We start from the raw sequence: 16,346 nt of genomic DNA on the forward strand, positions 1-16,346 counted from the left end.
TAGAATTTATATGTATGATATCCTATATAACATATCTAAATAGGGAAATAAATAAGCATATATTTAACCTAGTGAAGATTCTGTCCTGGAGAAAGATGTTTCTAATAAGTTACTTGGTGAACTGAACTGATGAAATGAGTACAACAGGACATGATGGTTTCATTTGGGTCTAATCTAGGATTAGAAGAGTTATTTGATGTTCTGGCCTCTTTAAGTAGCAATATACTTTTTATCTGCTAATGTGCTTTCCCTATGTATTTGTTCCACCAGTTTTAATCTTGTGCCACAAAATGGCAAAACAGAATTTTAGAAAAATCTGAATTCAACTAAAAAAAGTGTCAAAGGATTGAGAATGGGAAGATGGAAGAAGCAATACCTTCTGTAGAAAAAGAAAAAAAAAAAGCCAGAACTCGTTTTCATGTGCATAAGTAAAAAGTGAGCAAGTCACTATCCATAACTCATATCATTTCTTACACTTGTCTGGTTATTAAGTTTTGTTGGATTGCCTAAATAATTTCCTAAGGGCTTGTAACAATGAACTATCTAAGCATTCAGTTGATTATATGTAACCTAAAATGTTGTCCTGCCTGATTACGTCAAAACTTTCCAGAGACACTGACCTCAATAATGGTTCTAACTATAAAATTAGAAAAAAAAGAACAAAATTACAAAGCCACTTTTGTTTCAATGAGGTCAGTGAATGGATGAATTACTTTAATGCATGGTCATGATATTTCTTGACTATTTTTAGCACACATGTAATATGCAGTGATTTAAAAAAAAAGAAATTCTTATATGATAGTATCACTTTTATTTTAGGGGCATGGGCTAAAACAGCTATTCTAAATGAGAGTTATCATAATTAGAATTGCTTCAGAGATTTTTCAAACTACATATAGGTACTCCTGAAATTCTAGTTTTCTTCACTATAAAGGAATAAGTAAGTCCTCCTCACCACTTTTTTCATACTCCCAATATCTCATTAAAATGTCTGCCGGTTGAGTTTCAAGCCCTGATCTTCTGCCTCTTTTACTTCTACATCATCTCTCTAGTATGGCTGAGCACTCTGCTTCTGACTGACGCAGGCTTGTCTGACTCCAGCAGAGATCATGCACAAGTTCGTTGACCCTCCCGACCTCCCATCTTGATCTGTCCAGTCTCTTCCCTACCACGAATCCTGCACATTGGGCTACTAGAGGCCTGTTCATAAAGGGAATATACCATCATACTCTTACTCTCTTGCTTTAAAGCCTTTTAATTGCCTATTTAATATGTCCATAAAGATTTTCTAAACTCTGACCTGGCTTTTCAGCCTCATCTCTTTCTCTCCATGTCCTACCACCCTGTCCCTTTCCACTGTCCTCTCTAAACTCTCTCCCAAACTCTAATCTATTTCAGACCTCTTGCTTTTCCTGAGAGAGCCACAATGCTCACACCTTGGTTCTTGTGGGAATAATTTTGCCTCATTTTGTTATCTCATTTGATAGACTCTCCTGATAGTTTGAGCATAACTCTCACTGTGGAGACTTTCCCTAATCCTTCAGATAGAATTGACTTCCCCTCCTTTTCTGTAATCTATAATGAATTTATTATACATGTTCCACATTTTGCTGCACGTATTTGTTTACAAATCTGTCCACTTAAAGGACTATAAATAATTTGTTCAGATCTCAGTCTTCAACACCAAATCCTTTTCCTGTCACTTAGTAACTCAATGCTTATTGAATATACATTTGAAAGAGTATTAGACAATTATTAAATTTTAAATTTCCATAGGACAAGAACTGGACTAGATACAAAGGTGAATGAAGGAGACATGGCTGAACAATTGCCTTTGCCTGTTTTACTCTGTTATTTTTTTTAAGATTTGTAGAACTGTATGTAGCATGGGTTTATAGTTGCTATTTTTTTTTTTTTTGGACCTAGATGAATGTTTTCGAGTCAGGGACAAATTCCTGGTCTAATCATTTGTGACAAGGATAACAGATGCTTATTAGAAAATTGTTTTCAGTCTCCTTATCTCAGCTGATTGGTCATTTATGCTTACAAACAAATTTCCTTTCCAGATTAATTCCTTGTTTAAATTCTGTTGTTGATTCTGCAAAGCTCAGGTTGCTCTTGAAGACAGTTGAATTGTTCAGTGACTAGTGATCTAAAGAAATTACAGAAGATATTACTCAAAATTTGGAGAACAAGACAAGACAAAACCCTGCCAACCTAGCCTTACCTTTATAGGCATATTATTTTTCTCTTTGGCATAATTTTTGTATTGACTGATAAATCTTCAAGAGAGCTGACTTGAGACAACCCTGCATATCGATAGATTTTCTTTTGAAATGTTGAGCCTGAAGAAACATGACTATTTCCCAACATAGAAGCAAGAGACAAGGAAACAGTTAAGCTACTCATGTGACCAACATATTTTGGGAGTGATACTTGGATGGCAGCAACGTCTGAGCTGATGTTGGGCGGAGTAGCGTTAAATCTTCAGCTTTCAACTTGGTGGTGATTTTGGACTTATCACAATCATCAGCTCTCGGTTTTTGGACAAGTGATTGTCACCTGCAAACATCATGCATTGATTCTGAGAGAAGTAATAAACCCTGACAGACTGCTAATTTGGCTAATTGTTTAAAATATGTGCGAGCTCATTGCCCACCTCACTGTTACCAAGTGAGTTGAAAGTGATTACTACTTTTAGAGTAGGCAGGAGGAAGTTTGGAGGAAAATGATGATATACTGTCTCAAGTATTATAACATAATTAGTGTAATGGTGTAATGCATCAAGGAGCAGAGCACAAGTTTAGGGATTGAAAGATCTGGATTTAAACTGCGGCTCCATGTATTACCAACTACGAGAGTACAGATAGATGAGTTAAACTCTCTGTGCTTTGGTTTATAAATGAGGATAGAAGTTCCTTCTCATATAGAGTACTAGAAAGAATTTTATGATAAAAATCATTAGAAAGCATTTAGAAAGTTCTTGTCATTAGCAAGGAACTAATTTTTATACTGGCATTCAACAGAAATAGTTGGAAAACAGTGGATCACATTATAAAGATGGTGAAAGTTCTCTAAAAAATCTGTAATTTTTAGAAAAGTGCTATGTATTCATTGTAAAAAACCCACAAAGAAATAATCCAATCATCATAAAAGACAAAGGAGAACATTCAAATCACCCCAAATTCTACTCAGTGATAGAGCATACCAACCAGGTATCTCTCTGTATGTTTATTTAGGTATATATGAAAAGCATGTATCATTAATGTTCATTATTCTATGACTCAGACAAGATGGACACAGGTTTTTCCTTGGATTTTCTGCTCCAGGTATTAATACTTGAACCTGGCTTCCTCACTGCAAGCCTGGTGCCCCCTGTCTGGAGTCTGGAGGGCAGGATCTCCAGTGCAACTCTGAGCGAATGACCTCAGCTGCCATCCCAGGAAATCTCTCTATCCTTTCTCTGTTGCCTTCACGAAGCCCTCACTGCTATTGTTAAAATGTTGCTGTTAATGTGCCACCGGAAAATTGCAGTAAGCCTTTTTGCTGCAGGGCTGGGCATGTGGTCTTGTTGCCTGCTGCCTCTGCAGCCCTGTTCATTGCTCACTGGTGCTGGTCTCTGTAGATTTATCAAGGTTTGTAGTTCTGTTCTTGTTCAGTTCTTCCAATAGGGTTAGCCATGTTCCTGACTCTGGGCTCCATAAAACATCTCCATATTTTCATCATAAATTTCCATCTTTTAGGTCAGCAGAATATTGTTGCATCTGCCTTAAGGTGCTGTTCCAAGTGCCTGAAAGCACAGAGAGCTTGAACTTGATTAAACATCTGATTGTTTTGAGTCTCACTTGCTAACGAAAGTTTTTTTGGCAGAATTTGGTTTGAGACTTGCTTTCATGGTAACATAGGATTTGGGAGCGAGATTATAGTGAAAGAGAGCTGTACAGCCCTTCACATATTTCGGTAGTTGAAGACAACAGATAACTACGAAACGTATTAATTATATCAGACAGTCATTAACAGTTGATACCCAGAAATATCATTGACCCTTATATATTCAACATGCCTCTAATCACTATACTGAATTATCTTATTAATTTCGAAAGATTTTATTAGTTGATTCTCTTGTTTTCTTCCTAGGTACAAAATTAAATCTGCAAGTAATGATAATTTAATTTTTTTCTTTCTAGTACTGTCTCATTTTTATTTTATCTTATTCCTAAGAGCTCCCAAAGTGATGTGAATGATGACATTATTTGCAATTCATTTGATTGTCCTCAATAATATGGACAGTCAATATAACCAATACAACAATCAAAAAATAAAATCAATCAAAAATTTACAAAAATTAAGCATTTACTGTTCTTGTGACTTTGGACACTCTATTTAACCTCTCTGAAGTTTATTATCTTATCTGGAAAATGGATTCTGATAATAATTGCTACTTGTTAGTATTATGGCAAGAGCTAAAGGATATGATTTGTCTAAAGTGCTCAGCACAAAGCCTGGCACCTGGCTCGGTAAATAAATAGCAGGTGCAGAATTTGTGATATAGGTTCCTGTTGGGTATGATGGGGCACAGAGGAGGAAGTAATCAGTTCTTCCTGCCTAGGGCACAGCAGTGAGAGAGGCTGAAAGAAGTTTATATTTCCCAGGAGGAATCAGGTTGGTGAATAAATTTCAGGGAAAGGGAATGCTATAGGTAAAACATAAGTATGGAAAACGCAAGGCAATGTTAGTTTAAGGGACCACAAAATATATGAAATGTTCGGAGCAGAGTCTATGATATGAAATGTGGATGGAGGTATACCTGGAGATAAAGCCAGGATCAGAATGTAGCAGGTGTTTAATATTATGTCAAGGAAAGAGTTCGGAGCTTCTGTTGGTAATAAATAGGTTTTATGCAATGGAGCCATTTGGTCAGGTAAAACTGTAGAGAATTTTCTCTTGGAGACATCTTGGTGAATGAAGTGAGAGATTGGAGGCAGGCAGACCAGTTAAGATCTCTGAAGTCTAGAAAATAGTTGGACCTGAAGCAGAAGACAAAGTGGGGAAGTATGAGAGGAGAGGGAGAAGGAAAAGGGAGGACGACACCAGGTTCTCACTTGGAAGAGAGGTGAATCGGACATGTCTTAGTATCCTGTGGTTGTTATAACAAATGATGACAAATTTTGTTGGCATAACACAGCAGAAGTTTATTCTCTCACAGTGCTGGAGGCCAGCAGTCTGAAATCATTTTTTGCTTAGCAGAAACTAAGGTGTTGGTAGGGCTGCTCTCCCTTTGGACAATCTAGTGGAGAATCCACCCATTCCTTGCCTCTTCCCGCTTCTGGTGCCGGCATACCTTGTGGGCACATGACCTCAGTCTTCAAGAGTGGAGTCTAGAAATCTCTTTCTGCTCTGTTCGTGTCCTCCTCTCTTCTGTGTCAGATCTCTCTTTGCCGTCTTCTTATATGTGATTGCATTTAGGGCCCACTCAGATAATCCAGGATAATCTCATCTCTCATCTCAGGTGCTGTAGTTTAATCACATCTGCAAAGACATTCCCCTCTCCCCCAAATAAGGTCATATTTATAGGTTCTGGGGATTAGGGCCTGCTTTGTGTGTGGGGGGCTATTATTCTACCTTCCATGGCGGTTGCCATTTCAATGAGATAGGATGGTGAGATTAGTTTTGTATATGAGTTTTAGGTTTTTAAGAAGACCCATACTCTGTTCTCAGTCTCTTTGTATCCTGTCCATTTTGTTAACATAATGTTGTATTTCTCTTTTAGAGCCGAAATCAGGGATTGGGTTCTGTATCTTTTTTTCTGATAGCTTGCATCACTGCGAGTAACCCTTACAATATTTCAAACCAATCAGTTCTTCTATTTATTTTAGCCCAGGAATACCAGAACTCTGAGATATGTCAGATTTTGAAAAAGCCTGGCTTTCCTTTTAAGTAATGTTCAAGAATATTTGAACATTACATTTGAATCTTTTTTCTAATGATCCTATTCTTCAGAATTACTTGGTATCTTAGATTCCTACTGATTTTGACTCTTCAGTAAGCATCAATTTCAAAATACTTCCTTTTTTTAAAAATTTCTTATGCTTTACTTTTTGCCTATGCACAATCTGTTTTCCCTTGCCATAGAAATTACAGTTTCAGGAAAAATATTTTTTTCTTAAATTTATATAGCTAAATTTCCAGAGATAATGTTTGTTTAATGAATAAAATAAAGAATGAATAAATGAGTCAGAGGAGATTAAGTTTGACAGTCAAAGCACTTCCAAAGACTTGAACAATTTCCGTTCAGTTGGTTAAAAAAAGTTTTGATTTCCTTGTTTTTATTTTAAAAAAAATCTCCGAAAAGCATTGTGTGTATATGTTGAAATATATATCAAGAACTTCCTAATTCCAATCCATCAGACAATATGATGCCCAAAATAAGGGCCCTGGGTGACATGGGGCTTGTTTCCAGTCCCAGCAAGGCAGTCACTCTCAGGTATTTTCAGTTAATGGAGTGCTTATTAGGGCAAAGGCCCCAAATGCCAACTTCCTCTTTTACTCTTCTTTCCATAATGAAACACCTCACCATATATAAAGTGTAAAAAGCTGATGCTTTTGGTTAGATACTGAAACCACGCATTCAGTAGCTGCTGTTGAACTCTTGCTTAAGTGCAAGCCTGTTAGGTTTTGCAGCTGCGCAGTGGTATTTAGCAAACTCGTTGCAGGTGGTCAGCGGTCTTGAGACTACACTGAATAATAGGTAAATAAAAGGTTCCTAATAATATCCTAAATTTTAATTAAACCCAGAATCATTTTGCTTATAGATACGGAATAGTTTTCAGGGAAGATCATATGATGCAGAGATGTCCTCTGTCAACATGTGGAAAATTTATGCTGAATTATGTTTGTAAAAAGCGCTGTTCAGCTCTATAGGCCGTAGTTTTGTTCCTGTGGAAAATTAAATATAACCATTTTTTTTTTGTTTAGCTTTATTTATAAGCTATAATTTTGTTCTTATTAAAAATTAAATAGAACTATTCCACTCGGGTACAGCAGTAGAGCCCCTTTAAATGTCTAAAAGCTTGTTAATCACAAGTAACAGTGCTTTCTGAAATTCACTTCATACCTTCAGTTTGAGGACTTATTCACTAAAACAAGTTATATTGTACATTTTGTTAAGTTAGCATTGTAAAAGGTCACAAGTAGTAAAATTGTCTTTACTCTGAAACTATTTACTTAAAAATTCATAATAGATTTTCTAAAGTAGATTTTTTAAAAAAAATTGTGGTAGTATAATATTTGCTTTCCCTTTAAAGCATTTTTAAAAATTCAGTATTTACTACACTACCAAAGAACAGTATTTATTAGATGATTTCATTTACTGAGTAGGAGAGAGTTAGCAGCAGTCCTGAAACTTTAGTTTAATTCAAAAATCACTTTTACCTTAATGGATCATGTTATTATGCTCATTTTACATAAGAATTGGAAGTTTTAATTTTTCACTGATAAAGCCTTATTATATGTAAATATAAAAAGATACTTGAGCTTTTTAAAAATAAGGTACTCGATTCAAGATATATATTCATTTAGATTATTTTAATTATATAGACATACCTATAAATTGTTTTTTTTTCTATTATAGTAAAAAAATAGTTGAGATCAGAGCTAATTTGTACCTATTTATTTTTTTAGTTGCAGCTGAATCAATTTGACTTTTTAGGTTATTGTTCATTCTCTCTACAATAAGCTTAATTTATCTACCATCCAATATTGCTATTTAGTTATTTCTATAAGTATGTCTTCCTAGTAAAATTCAGCCTTCTTGAAATAAGGGAATATGTCTTTAATATTTATTGTATCTTTGGTAGTTAGATCTTAAATATAGAGTGTTTGCTTGAAAAATACTTGCAGAATTGCACTGAAGTTTAAAGAGAATTTCTCTTTTCCAGGTAGAGAAAGACAAACCTGAGATATCATTTTAAGAGGCTATACTAACTGGCTGTTCAGTATAGGTCTTGGAATGCTATTTGAGAATAAAAACTATTATGGTCAAGAAAACTGTAACATTCACATTGGCCACTCAACGCAGTTCTGTGCTAATGACTTTATGAGAAAGTATCTTAAAGTTGGGAGGTGACTTATTGGGCATAAAATCCGAGCAGGTAGGGTTATCGGATGAACTAGCTGATTATTGTCATCAAGAGAGGACAGCTTGTTGTATCAGTCTTTGTCATAAGGGACTCATATCTATGAGGATTGAATAGTAGAAGCGGGTAGTCAGGGGATCCTTTTGCCTGCGTGGTCCTAGAAAGGTGTTACTAAATTCTTGCACATCTACTCCTATTTCAGACTTCATATGAAATACATCTCTTCCATTAACTCAGTATTTCTTCATGCACGTTAGACTTTGATTGGGCCTTAGGTTTAGTTACGCTATTTCAGTCATATTCCTTTGAGTCCATAGTCTAGACACTTCAGTTGGAGTTTGAGGATGAGTGGTTTACTAGAACAGCTCAGGTGATTCACAGATTATAATTTTGATTCTGTTAGTTTTTCAGGTAAATTTTCTAATTCACACACTGTATTTTTCCATAATTTCTTCTCAGTAATTTGTTTAGTTCCTTGTTTTGGCTGCATAGATTTACAGAATAGAATGATATGTTCAGGACTTTTCACCTAATGAAGTTTGACATCATGTTCTAAAATTATAGACATAAATTTATAGGCTTTCTAGCTCAAGCAAATGACACCTTCATAGAAGGAAGAAGTAGCCTTCCCATGTAAATATGTAATCACTATGTCATATACCCGAAACTAATATTTTATGTCAACTGTAATTGAAAAATTAAAAAAGAAAACAAGGCAGATGTGAGGTGTGTGTATGTCTGTGTGAGGGCATACTCATGCTATTTTTCAAATTGCCTCATATGGAAAACAAAAAATATTTTTCTGTTAAGTGCAGTTATGTTTGGCCTCCTTTCTCTTCATTCTGTAGGCAGCATCTCTCTTCATGTTTGTCCATGAACTACAGTTTATTTTATTTGATACTCTAGTGGCTCAACCAATAGATATAACTGAGGCCTTCTACATTTCCAACTCTCACAGGAAAATAAGTTGATTTTTCTGGACTTCTTTAGACTGCAAGGGATTTTGTAAAGAACAGGGAAATCAGATTCGGATTTGGCTGCATTGGATTATTCTGTACTGGGTTGTTTGCTCTTATTCATTTACTCAGTGTCTCTGAGCTTCAGTTTAGTTTTTTGTTTATTTTTTTTGTAAAATGGCCTTTGCAATAATGCCTTTCTCATTTTACTTAATGTGAATGTACTTTGTTTCTAGTAGGATTTAGAAAGGGAAAAATCTTGCATTCTTATCATAAATCCAAACTGGATGATGTGTTTTGATAATCCCTGCTATTTTACAGTATGTGTGTGTGTGTGTGTGTGTGTGTGTGTATGTGTATATATATATATACATATATAATTTAAGAATATTTGCCTTTTACAAATTTTTAAAATCATATATGTTTGAGTAAGTAGTCTTTGGAAATTAAATCTAGTCAGAGGTGGTCTATTCTATTACAGTCATATGACCAAAGTATAGATGAAATTTATCATCAGACAGTACAGGGAAAGTTAAATTATAAGTTTCAGGGATTGTTATGAAGAGTTTATGGAGTTTTACTTCTCATCATATGAGAAGGATCTAAGATTTTCCATCTCTTTGTTTGGTTTTGACCTTTACCATTATGTGTTATGGATCAAAATGACTGGAAGAATCAATGTGAGCAGTAAAATCTATGATGAAGAATAATTATCTTTATTATTGATAGAAATCCAGCATTTTAAGTTTGTGGTTAAAAATCGTAGCTTTTTTAAAACCCATTTCCTGTTTGCCCCAAGAATACTTGCTGGTGGTGCTTGCAGCTGCTGCGTTTACCCTGAGATGACTTGTGGATTATAGTCCTAACCTTACCCCCAAAGTTTGCCGTGAAATATCTTGCTTTTATTATTATTTTTGCATTGCTCTAGTATATCATTCTGGTTTTATTAATGATATTTCCATTTACAAAATATAGTAATTCTTGATGGCTGAAAATGTTAAATCCTAGAAAACGTAGCATTCCTGAGCATAATGTTAACATCGTTCTTGAACAATTGTTAGCCGAAGATTCATTTGATGAATTTGATTTATGTTTACATTAGGATTAGAGACAAGAACTCTTTAGAAATAACTCTAAGAACAGTTTTTATATTTTATTTTCACATTGAAAACCAGTCAGATTTGTTTCAGCCTCAATTAGTGTGTTTATGTAAAATTAAAGTAATGCTGGCAGTGAGCTGCACTTTTTTTTCTAAATGGGAAATGGGTTAAAAGATAAACAAGGCACTGAAACTTACATGATTTTCTTCTAAATATGTGTATAACTTAGTTTTTGAGTTCCAAACACACTGCATTATCTTCCACTGTCATGTCTCCTTGATTTTTATGAACCCAGAAGAAAGAGTTGAATTACAATTTTTTTAGGACACTTAATGAACACAAGCTGGAGACACAGAAAGACCTGGAGAATTTCTCCTTATGTGGAAAACTACTTTTTGTAAAAATACATCATGGTAATTGCTCAAATGGAAATGTTTTAATTTACTCTTTACCAACCGTTGCTGGAGTCAGAGTGTCTGCATAGGGGACAGAAGGATCATTTTATTTGATTTCTGACTGGTGGTCTTTGAATCTGACTTAATTCCAAATATAAATATGTCTGATATTTTCTCTTCTTTCTAGGACTCCTTCAAGACATAATCTCATTTTTATTTTGGTCTGTGCTACTTGTTCTGTTGGCTATTCTAAAACAGATTTTATCAGTGTACAGTGATTCCACAGAAGCCATAACTTTTGAGAACCTGCAATAAAGAAGGATATCAGATATATATGCAAAATGAAGGCCTTTCAAATACCAAGAGCAGTCTAGATAAATGCACATGAGTCGTAGTCCTGGTGGAGGAATAAGACAGCTTAAAGATGAGATTCTTATAAGTATTATTAAATACAGAAATATAATTTAACTAATACAAATTATTACCAATTAATGGAGAATGAATATGAAGCACACATTTAATTTTTGGAAACTTCAAGTCCTCATTCTTGACAGCCAAGTTTTTCAGACGAGGATATAATTTCAAATGATCACATTTTAGAAAAAAATTTAGATAGAATTTTTTTTTAGTAATTGGCTGCCTTGTTAATCAAAGCACAGTGAACTTAACTTTTTTTTTTTATTACTCAGTGTTATCGTTATGAGCATAGAGTATAGGACTGCATTGCTCATTGAAGGTAACCCCAACACCAGATGAATCCAGACTTACACTTTCTGTTTTTTTTTTATTCTGTTGTAAATGTTGAAATATGTGTAAAAAAAGAATAGGTAGATGCTAATCATGGCCTTGTCTACCTTTTAATCCTTTCCTCAACTGAGAAGAATCTTCAAGCAAGATCTGTACATTCAATTTAAATTCCCAAACCAAAATAGCAACATAAAACTCATTAGAGTTGATGTCACCTGAATGGCAATAGATGGTGCTTTTGCTGTTGCCTTTTAATTGTATGGACTAATGTGATTATGTGCTCTGAATCTCAAACAATTTTGCATTAGTAGCAACTCACAATTCAATTCAGGAAACATTTTTGAGCATATCTGTATTTATTAATGAAGGGATAAAAGGAAACCTAAGTTAATTCTCTCAGAGATATTGATCTTAGAATGTGGAGAGTCTTGTTATGGGCTAACTGCAGTGCAAGACTGAACAAATAACCCCCTTAGCTTCCCAAATTCCAGTGATGATCTTTGAATAAGTACTAGCAGATCTTTAGCAAGTTTTTATTCAGTCTTGTATATATGTGTATAATCATTATATGGAATATATACACATTTGTATTTATTATATATTTATATAAATATTTTGACCTTATATTCATGTAAAAATTTTTTTTATTCAACAGAAATCTTCTTGACAGAGACACATTTTCTAAATCTGATCCAAGTAAGTATCTGTTAACTTGCTTTTGAAACAGTCTACTTATTTTACTCACTTGATTTTGCAAAAATTGTATGAACTCATAGTTCTTGTTTAAATACTTGTTTTAAAGTCTAGAAAGCAAGAAGAGGAATGATCGCAAGCCCTGTGTCCTCATCTCTCTAGGGAGTATTCTGGCTAAAGAGGGAATTGCTTAGCATTTTGAGAATAAGATGAAACTGCAGATGACTCCAGTGTAGGACAATTCAGCTTTGAAAGTACAGCCTTGTGGTATGACCATATGGTAGAAATTATATTTGAAAGACAATCCTTACAGTCCATGATTTTAAATGATTTAGTCACTGAGTAATACTTTCCCTTTTTTTTTTCTTTTTTTAAAACTTTTTGTAAATAAAAACAGTATATAAAGGCATATATGACCAAGTGAAATATATGTTTTATGAGCTTAATTTTTTGATTTCTAATTAGAGATTTTGAAAATTAGAGATATCTTGTAAAATAAAAAAGACAAAAAGGTTTGAATTAGAAAACAGCAAAATTAATATATGTGTCAGCTACTGTTTATAAATCTTGTAATATTTCAAAATTGACGTTAACCAGCTCTCCATCTCTACAAATATGTGAAAAAATGTAGGAAAAGTTTTGTCAGATGTTAGAATTCTTGAGGTGGTCATTGGGAAATGGCATTATAATTTGTGGGTGTTAAAAATTCCTAGGGGATATGTGACAAATGGGTGAAACTTTTTTTATCCCTTAATCTTTACCGCAAATGCTTAATCTTTCTTTTGCAACTTCCCTTTGTGGTTGACAGGATTTCTTACCTGTTTACAATATAGACATATCTTGGAGATAGTGTGGGTTCTGTTCCAGAGCACCAAAGTAAAATGAATATTGTAAATAAGAGAGTCGCCTGAATTTTTTGGGTTTCCCAGTATATACAAAAGTTACATTTACACTGTACTCTAGTCTATTAAGTGTGCCATTGTCTAAAAAAAAATGCATACCATAATTAAAAAATACTTTATTGCTAAGATACGCTAGCCGTCATCTGAACTTTCAGTAAGTAATCTTTTTGTTGGTGGAGGGTCTTGCCTTGATATCGATGCCCACTGCTTGGTCAGGGTGGTGATTGCTGAAGGTTGGGGTGGCTATGACAAATTCTTAAAATAAGACATCAATGAAATTTGTTGAATTGGTTGACTCTTTTATGAACGATTTCACTGTAGCATACTATGCTGTTTAGTAGCTTTTACCCATGGTAGAACTTCCTTCGAAATTGAAATTAACCCCTGTTGCCGCTTTATCAACTAAATTTATGTAATATTCTAAATCCTTTGTTGTCATTTTACCAGTTTTCACAGTATCTTCACTAGGGATAAATTCAATCTCAAGAAACCACTTTTCTTTGCTCATTCATAAGAAACAACTCCTCATCTATTAAAGTTTTATCATGAGATTGTAGCAATTCAGTCACTTCTTGAAATTCCACTTCTAATTTAAATTCTTTTGCTATTTCCACCACATCTGCAGTTACTTCCTACACTGAAGTCTTGAACCCTTCAAAGTCATACATGAGATTTGGAATCTACTTTTTGCAAACTCTTGTTAATATTGATATTTTGACCCTGTTCTATAAATCACAGATGTTCTTAATGGCATCTAGAATGGTGAATTCTTTCCAGAAGGCTTTCAATTTACTTTGCCCATATGTAGCAGAGGAATCGCTCTCTATGGCAGTTATAGCCTTACAAAACTTATTTCTTAAATAATGTGGCTCAAGAGTTGAAATTGTGCCCTGATCCATGGGCTGCAAAATGGATGTGTTAGAAGACATGAAAACTATATTAATTTCGTACATTTCCACTAGAGCTCTTGGGGGACCAGGTGCATTGTCAATGAGCAGTAATATGATGAAAGGAGTCTTTTTACTGAGCAGTAGGTCTTAATTGTGGGCTTAAAATATTTAGTAAATCATATGGTAAACAGGTGTGCTGCCATCTAGGCTTTGTTGCTCCATTTATAGAGCACAGGCAAAGTAGATTCAGTGTAATTCTTAAGGACCCTAAGATTTTTGGAAATAGTAAATGAGTATTGGCTTCAACTTAAAGCCATCAGCTGTATTAGCCCCTAATAAGAGACTCAGCTTGTCCTTTGAAGCTTTGGAGCTACACGTTGACTTCTCTTTAGCTGTGAAAGTCTTGAAGGCATTGTCTTCCAATATATGGCTCCTTTGTCTACTTTGAAAATCTGTTGTTTAGTGTAGTCACCTTCATTAATTACCTTAGCTAGATCTTCTGAGTAACTTGCTCCAGCTTCTACATTAGCACTTTCTGCTTTACCTCTTATTTTTATGTTATGGAGATGGCTTCTTTCCTTAAACCTAATGAATGAACTTCTGCTAGATTCACACTTTTCTTCTGCACCTTCCTCATCTCTCTCAGCCTTTATAAAATTGAAGAGAGTTAAGGCCTCGCTCTGGATGAGGCTTTGACTTAAAGGAATGTTGTGGCTGGTTTGATCTTCTATACAGACCATGTCAGCAATAAGGCTGTTTCGCTTTCTTATCATTGTGTGTTCACTGGGGTAGAACTTTAAATTTCCTTTAAGAACTTTTCTTTCGCATTTACAACTTGTCTAACTGGCACAAGAAGCTTAACTTTTGGCCTATCTTGGCTTTCAACATGCTTTCCTCACTAAGCCCAATCATTTCTAGCTTTTGATTTAAAGTGAGAGATGTACAACATTGCCTTTCATTTGAACACATAGAGGCCATTGTAGGGTTATTAATTGACCTAATTTCAATATTGTTGTTTCTCAGGGAATAGGGAGGCCTGAGGAGAGGGAATGAGATGGAGGAATGGCCAGTCAGTGGAGCTGTCAGAACACACACATTTATCAATTAAGTTTGCGTCTTATATTTTCATCCCCAAAGCAATTATAATTGTGTCATCCAAGATCACTGATCACAAATCACTATAACAAATATAATAATAAAATGTTTGAAATACTGAGAGAATTACCAAAATATGACACAGAGACATGAAGTGAGCAACTGCTGTTGGAAAAATGGTGTTGATAGACTTAACAGTATTGCTATAAAACTTCTATTTGTAAAAAATGAAATATCTACAATAAAATGAGATATGCTTGTATTGAGGGTGGGAGTTGCAAAAATTAAATATAAAGTGTGATATACTCTAAGTTGTTATTTCTATGATGACTTTGAGCACAATATGTATTTAGGGAAAGCTCTGACTTATGTCTAGTAACATAATGAAATATTTCAAACTGTTAAACTATAGATTTAAAATTTTCCCACATATGTAGCATAATATAGAAGACATTAGTAAATTATTATATTTTTTATGTGACAAGTTCTCTATATAATAAGTTCTAAAGATCTGATATAGTTTGTTTTTTGTTTTTTTTTAATAAAATATTTCATTCATTTTATAATTTACTAGCAATTTTCTTGCAAGAGTAAGGCTAGGGATTAGGAATTAATTTTGATGTTGTTTTGGATAGTTGAAAAATAAATTATACACTTTTGGATCTGATGTCTATAAATGACATTTATATATACATATTTTCATCTTTTGTAGTTTGTGTCTTATATGTACAAGGAGTTGGAAATAAAGAATGGAGAGAGGTAAGAATTAAAACTTTTAAAAAAAATCGCTGTGCTGGTAGATATGGTGTAAGTTACAGTTTGATGAAGATGATACATTCCTGTTTTTAGTTAAGTCTTTTAAAACCCAAAGATTGAATTTCTTCTTTATTTTATGAAAGTAATCTTTACATTTTATTTTTAATAATTCTGAATGTTTGGCTGACTTATGACCTTCTTGTGGAATATTTTACCCTTGAACTTGTACTTTCCCCAGTCAGAAGTAATTTAATGTGTTGCAATCCTTATGTAATTGAAGTCTGTGGACATAGTCTCCCTTTTAGAGGTCAACTGATGATTTTCATAAAATATCACATTAAGCGTTTTAAGTGTGGTAATGATATCAACTATCATCTGTTTTTTGCCAGTTAGTAACTTATTATTTGAAAATAAAGAAGAAACTCAGTTTCCTAATACAAATATATTTTGCTTAGTGAAACAAAAGCAAGGAGGCAGAATTATTATTTTAATTAATTTATATTTTAGAGTATGTTTATGTTCAAATGGAAGGATGTGTGCAGGAAGGGAGGCAAGCATATTAAAATAAGAGGTATCTCCATCTGCTTGTGGTTGCTGGTTACCACAGGAAGTTGGTGAATTGTTTTAATGAGGTTACAGGTTCTGGTGTGATTTCCCTAGTGAGATTCGTGCTATTT

At 34.1% G+C, this 16,346-nt stretch overlaps 1 protein-coding gene across 1 annotated transcript in view; it reads left to right on the top strand.

Moving 5' to 3' along the window:
* The window catches only part of CPNE8 (copine 8), a 180,518-nt gene that overhangs the window by 11,893 nt on the left and 152,279 nt on the right, over window positions 1-16,346 (top strand). Inside the window, exons 2-3 of the mRNA XM_006918241.3 lie at window positions 11,989-12,029; window positions 15,626-15,672. Of these exons, the coding sequence (XP_006918303.1) occupies window positions 11,989-12,029; window positions 15,626-15,672 (88 nt within the window). The remainder of the gene's footprint in view (window positions 1-11,988; window positions 12,030-15,625; window positions 15,673-16,346) is intronic.

This window comes from Pteropus alecto, unplaced genomic scaffold (assembly GCF_000325575.1).
Source record: "Pteropus alecto unplaced genomic scaffold, ASM32557v1 scaffold778, whole genome shotgun sequence".
NCBI lineage: Eukaryota > Metazoa > Chordata > Mammalia > Chiroptera > Pteropodidae > Pteropus > Pteropus alecto.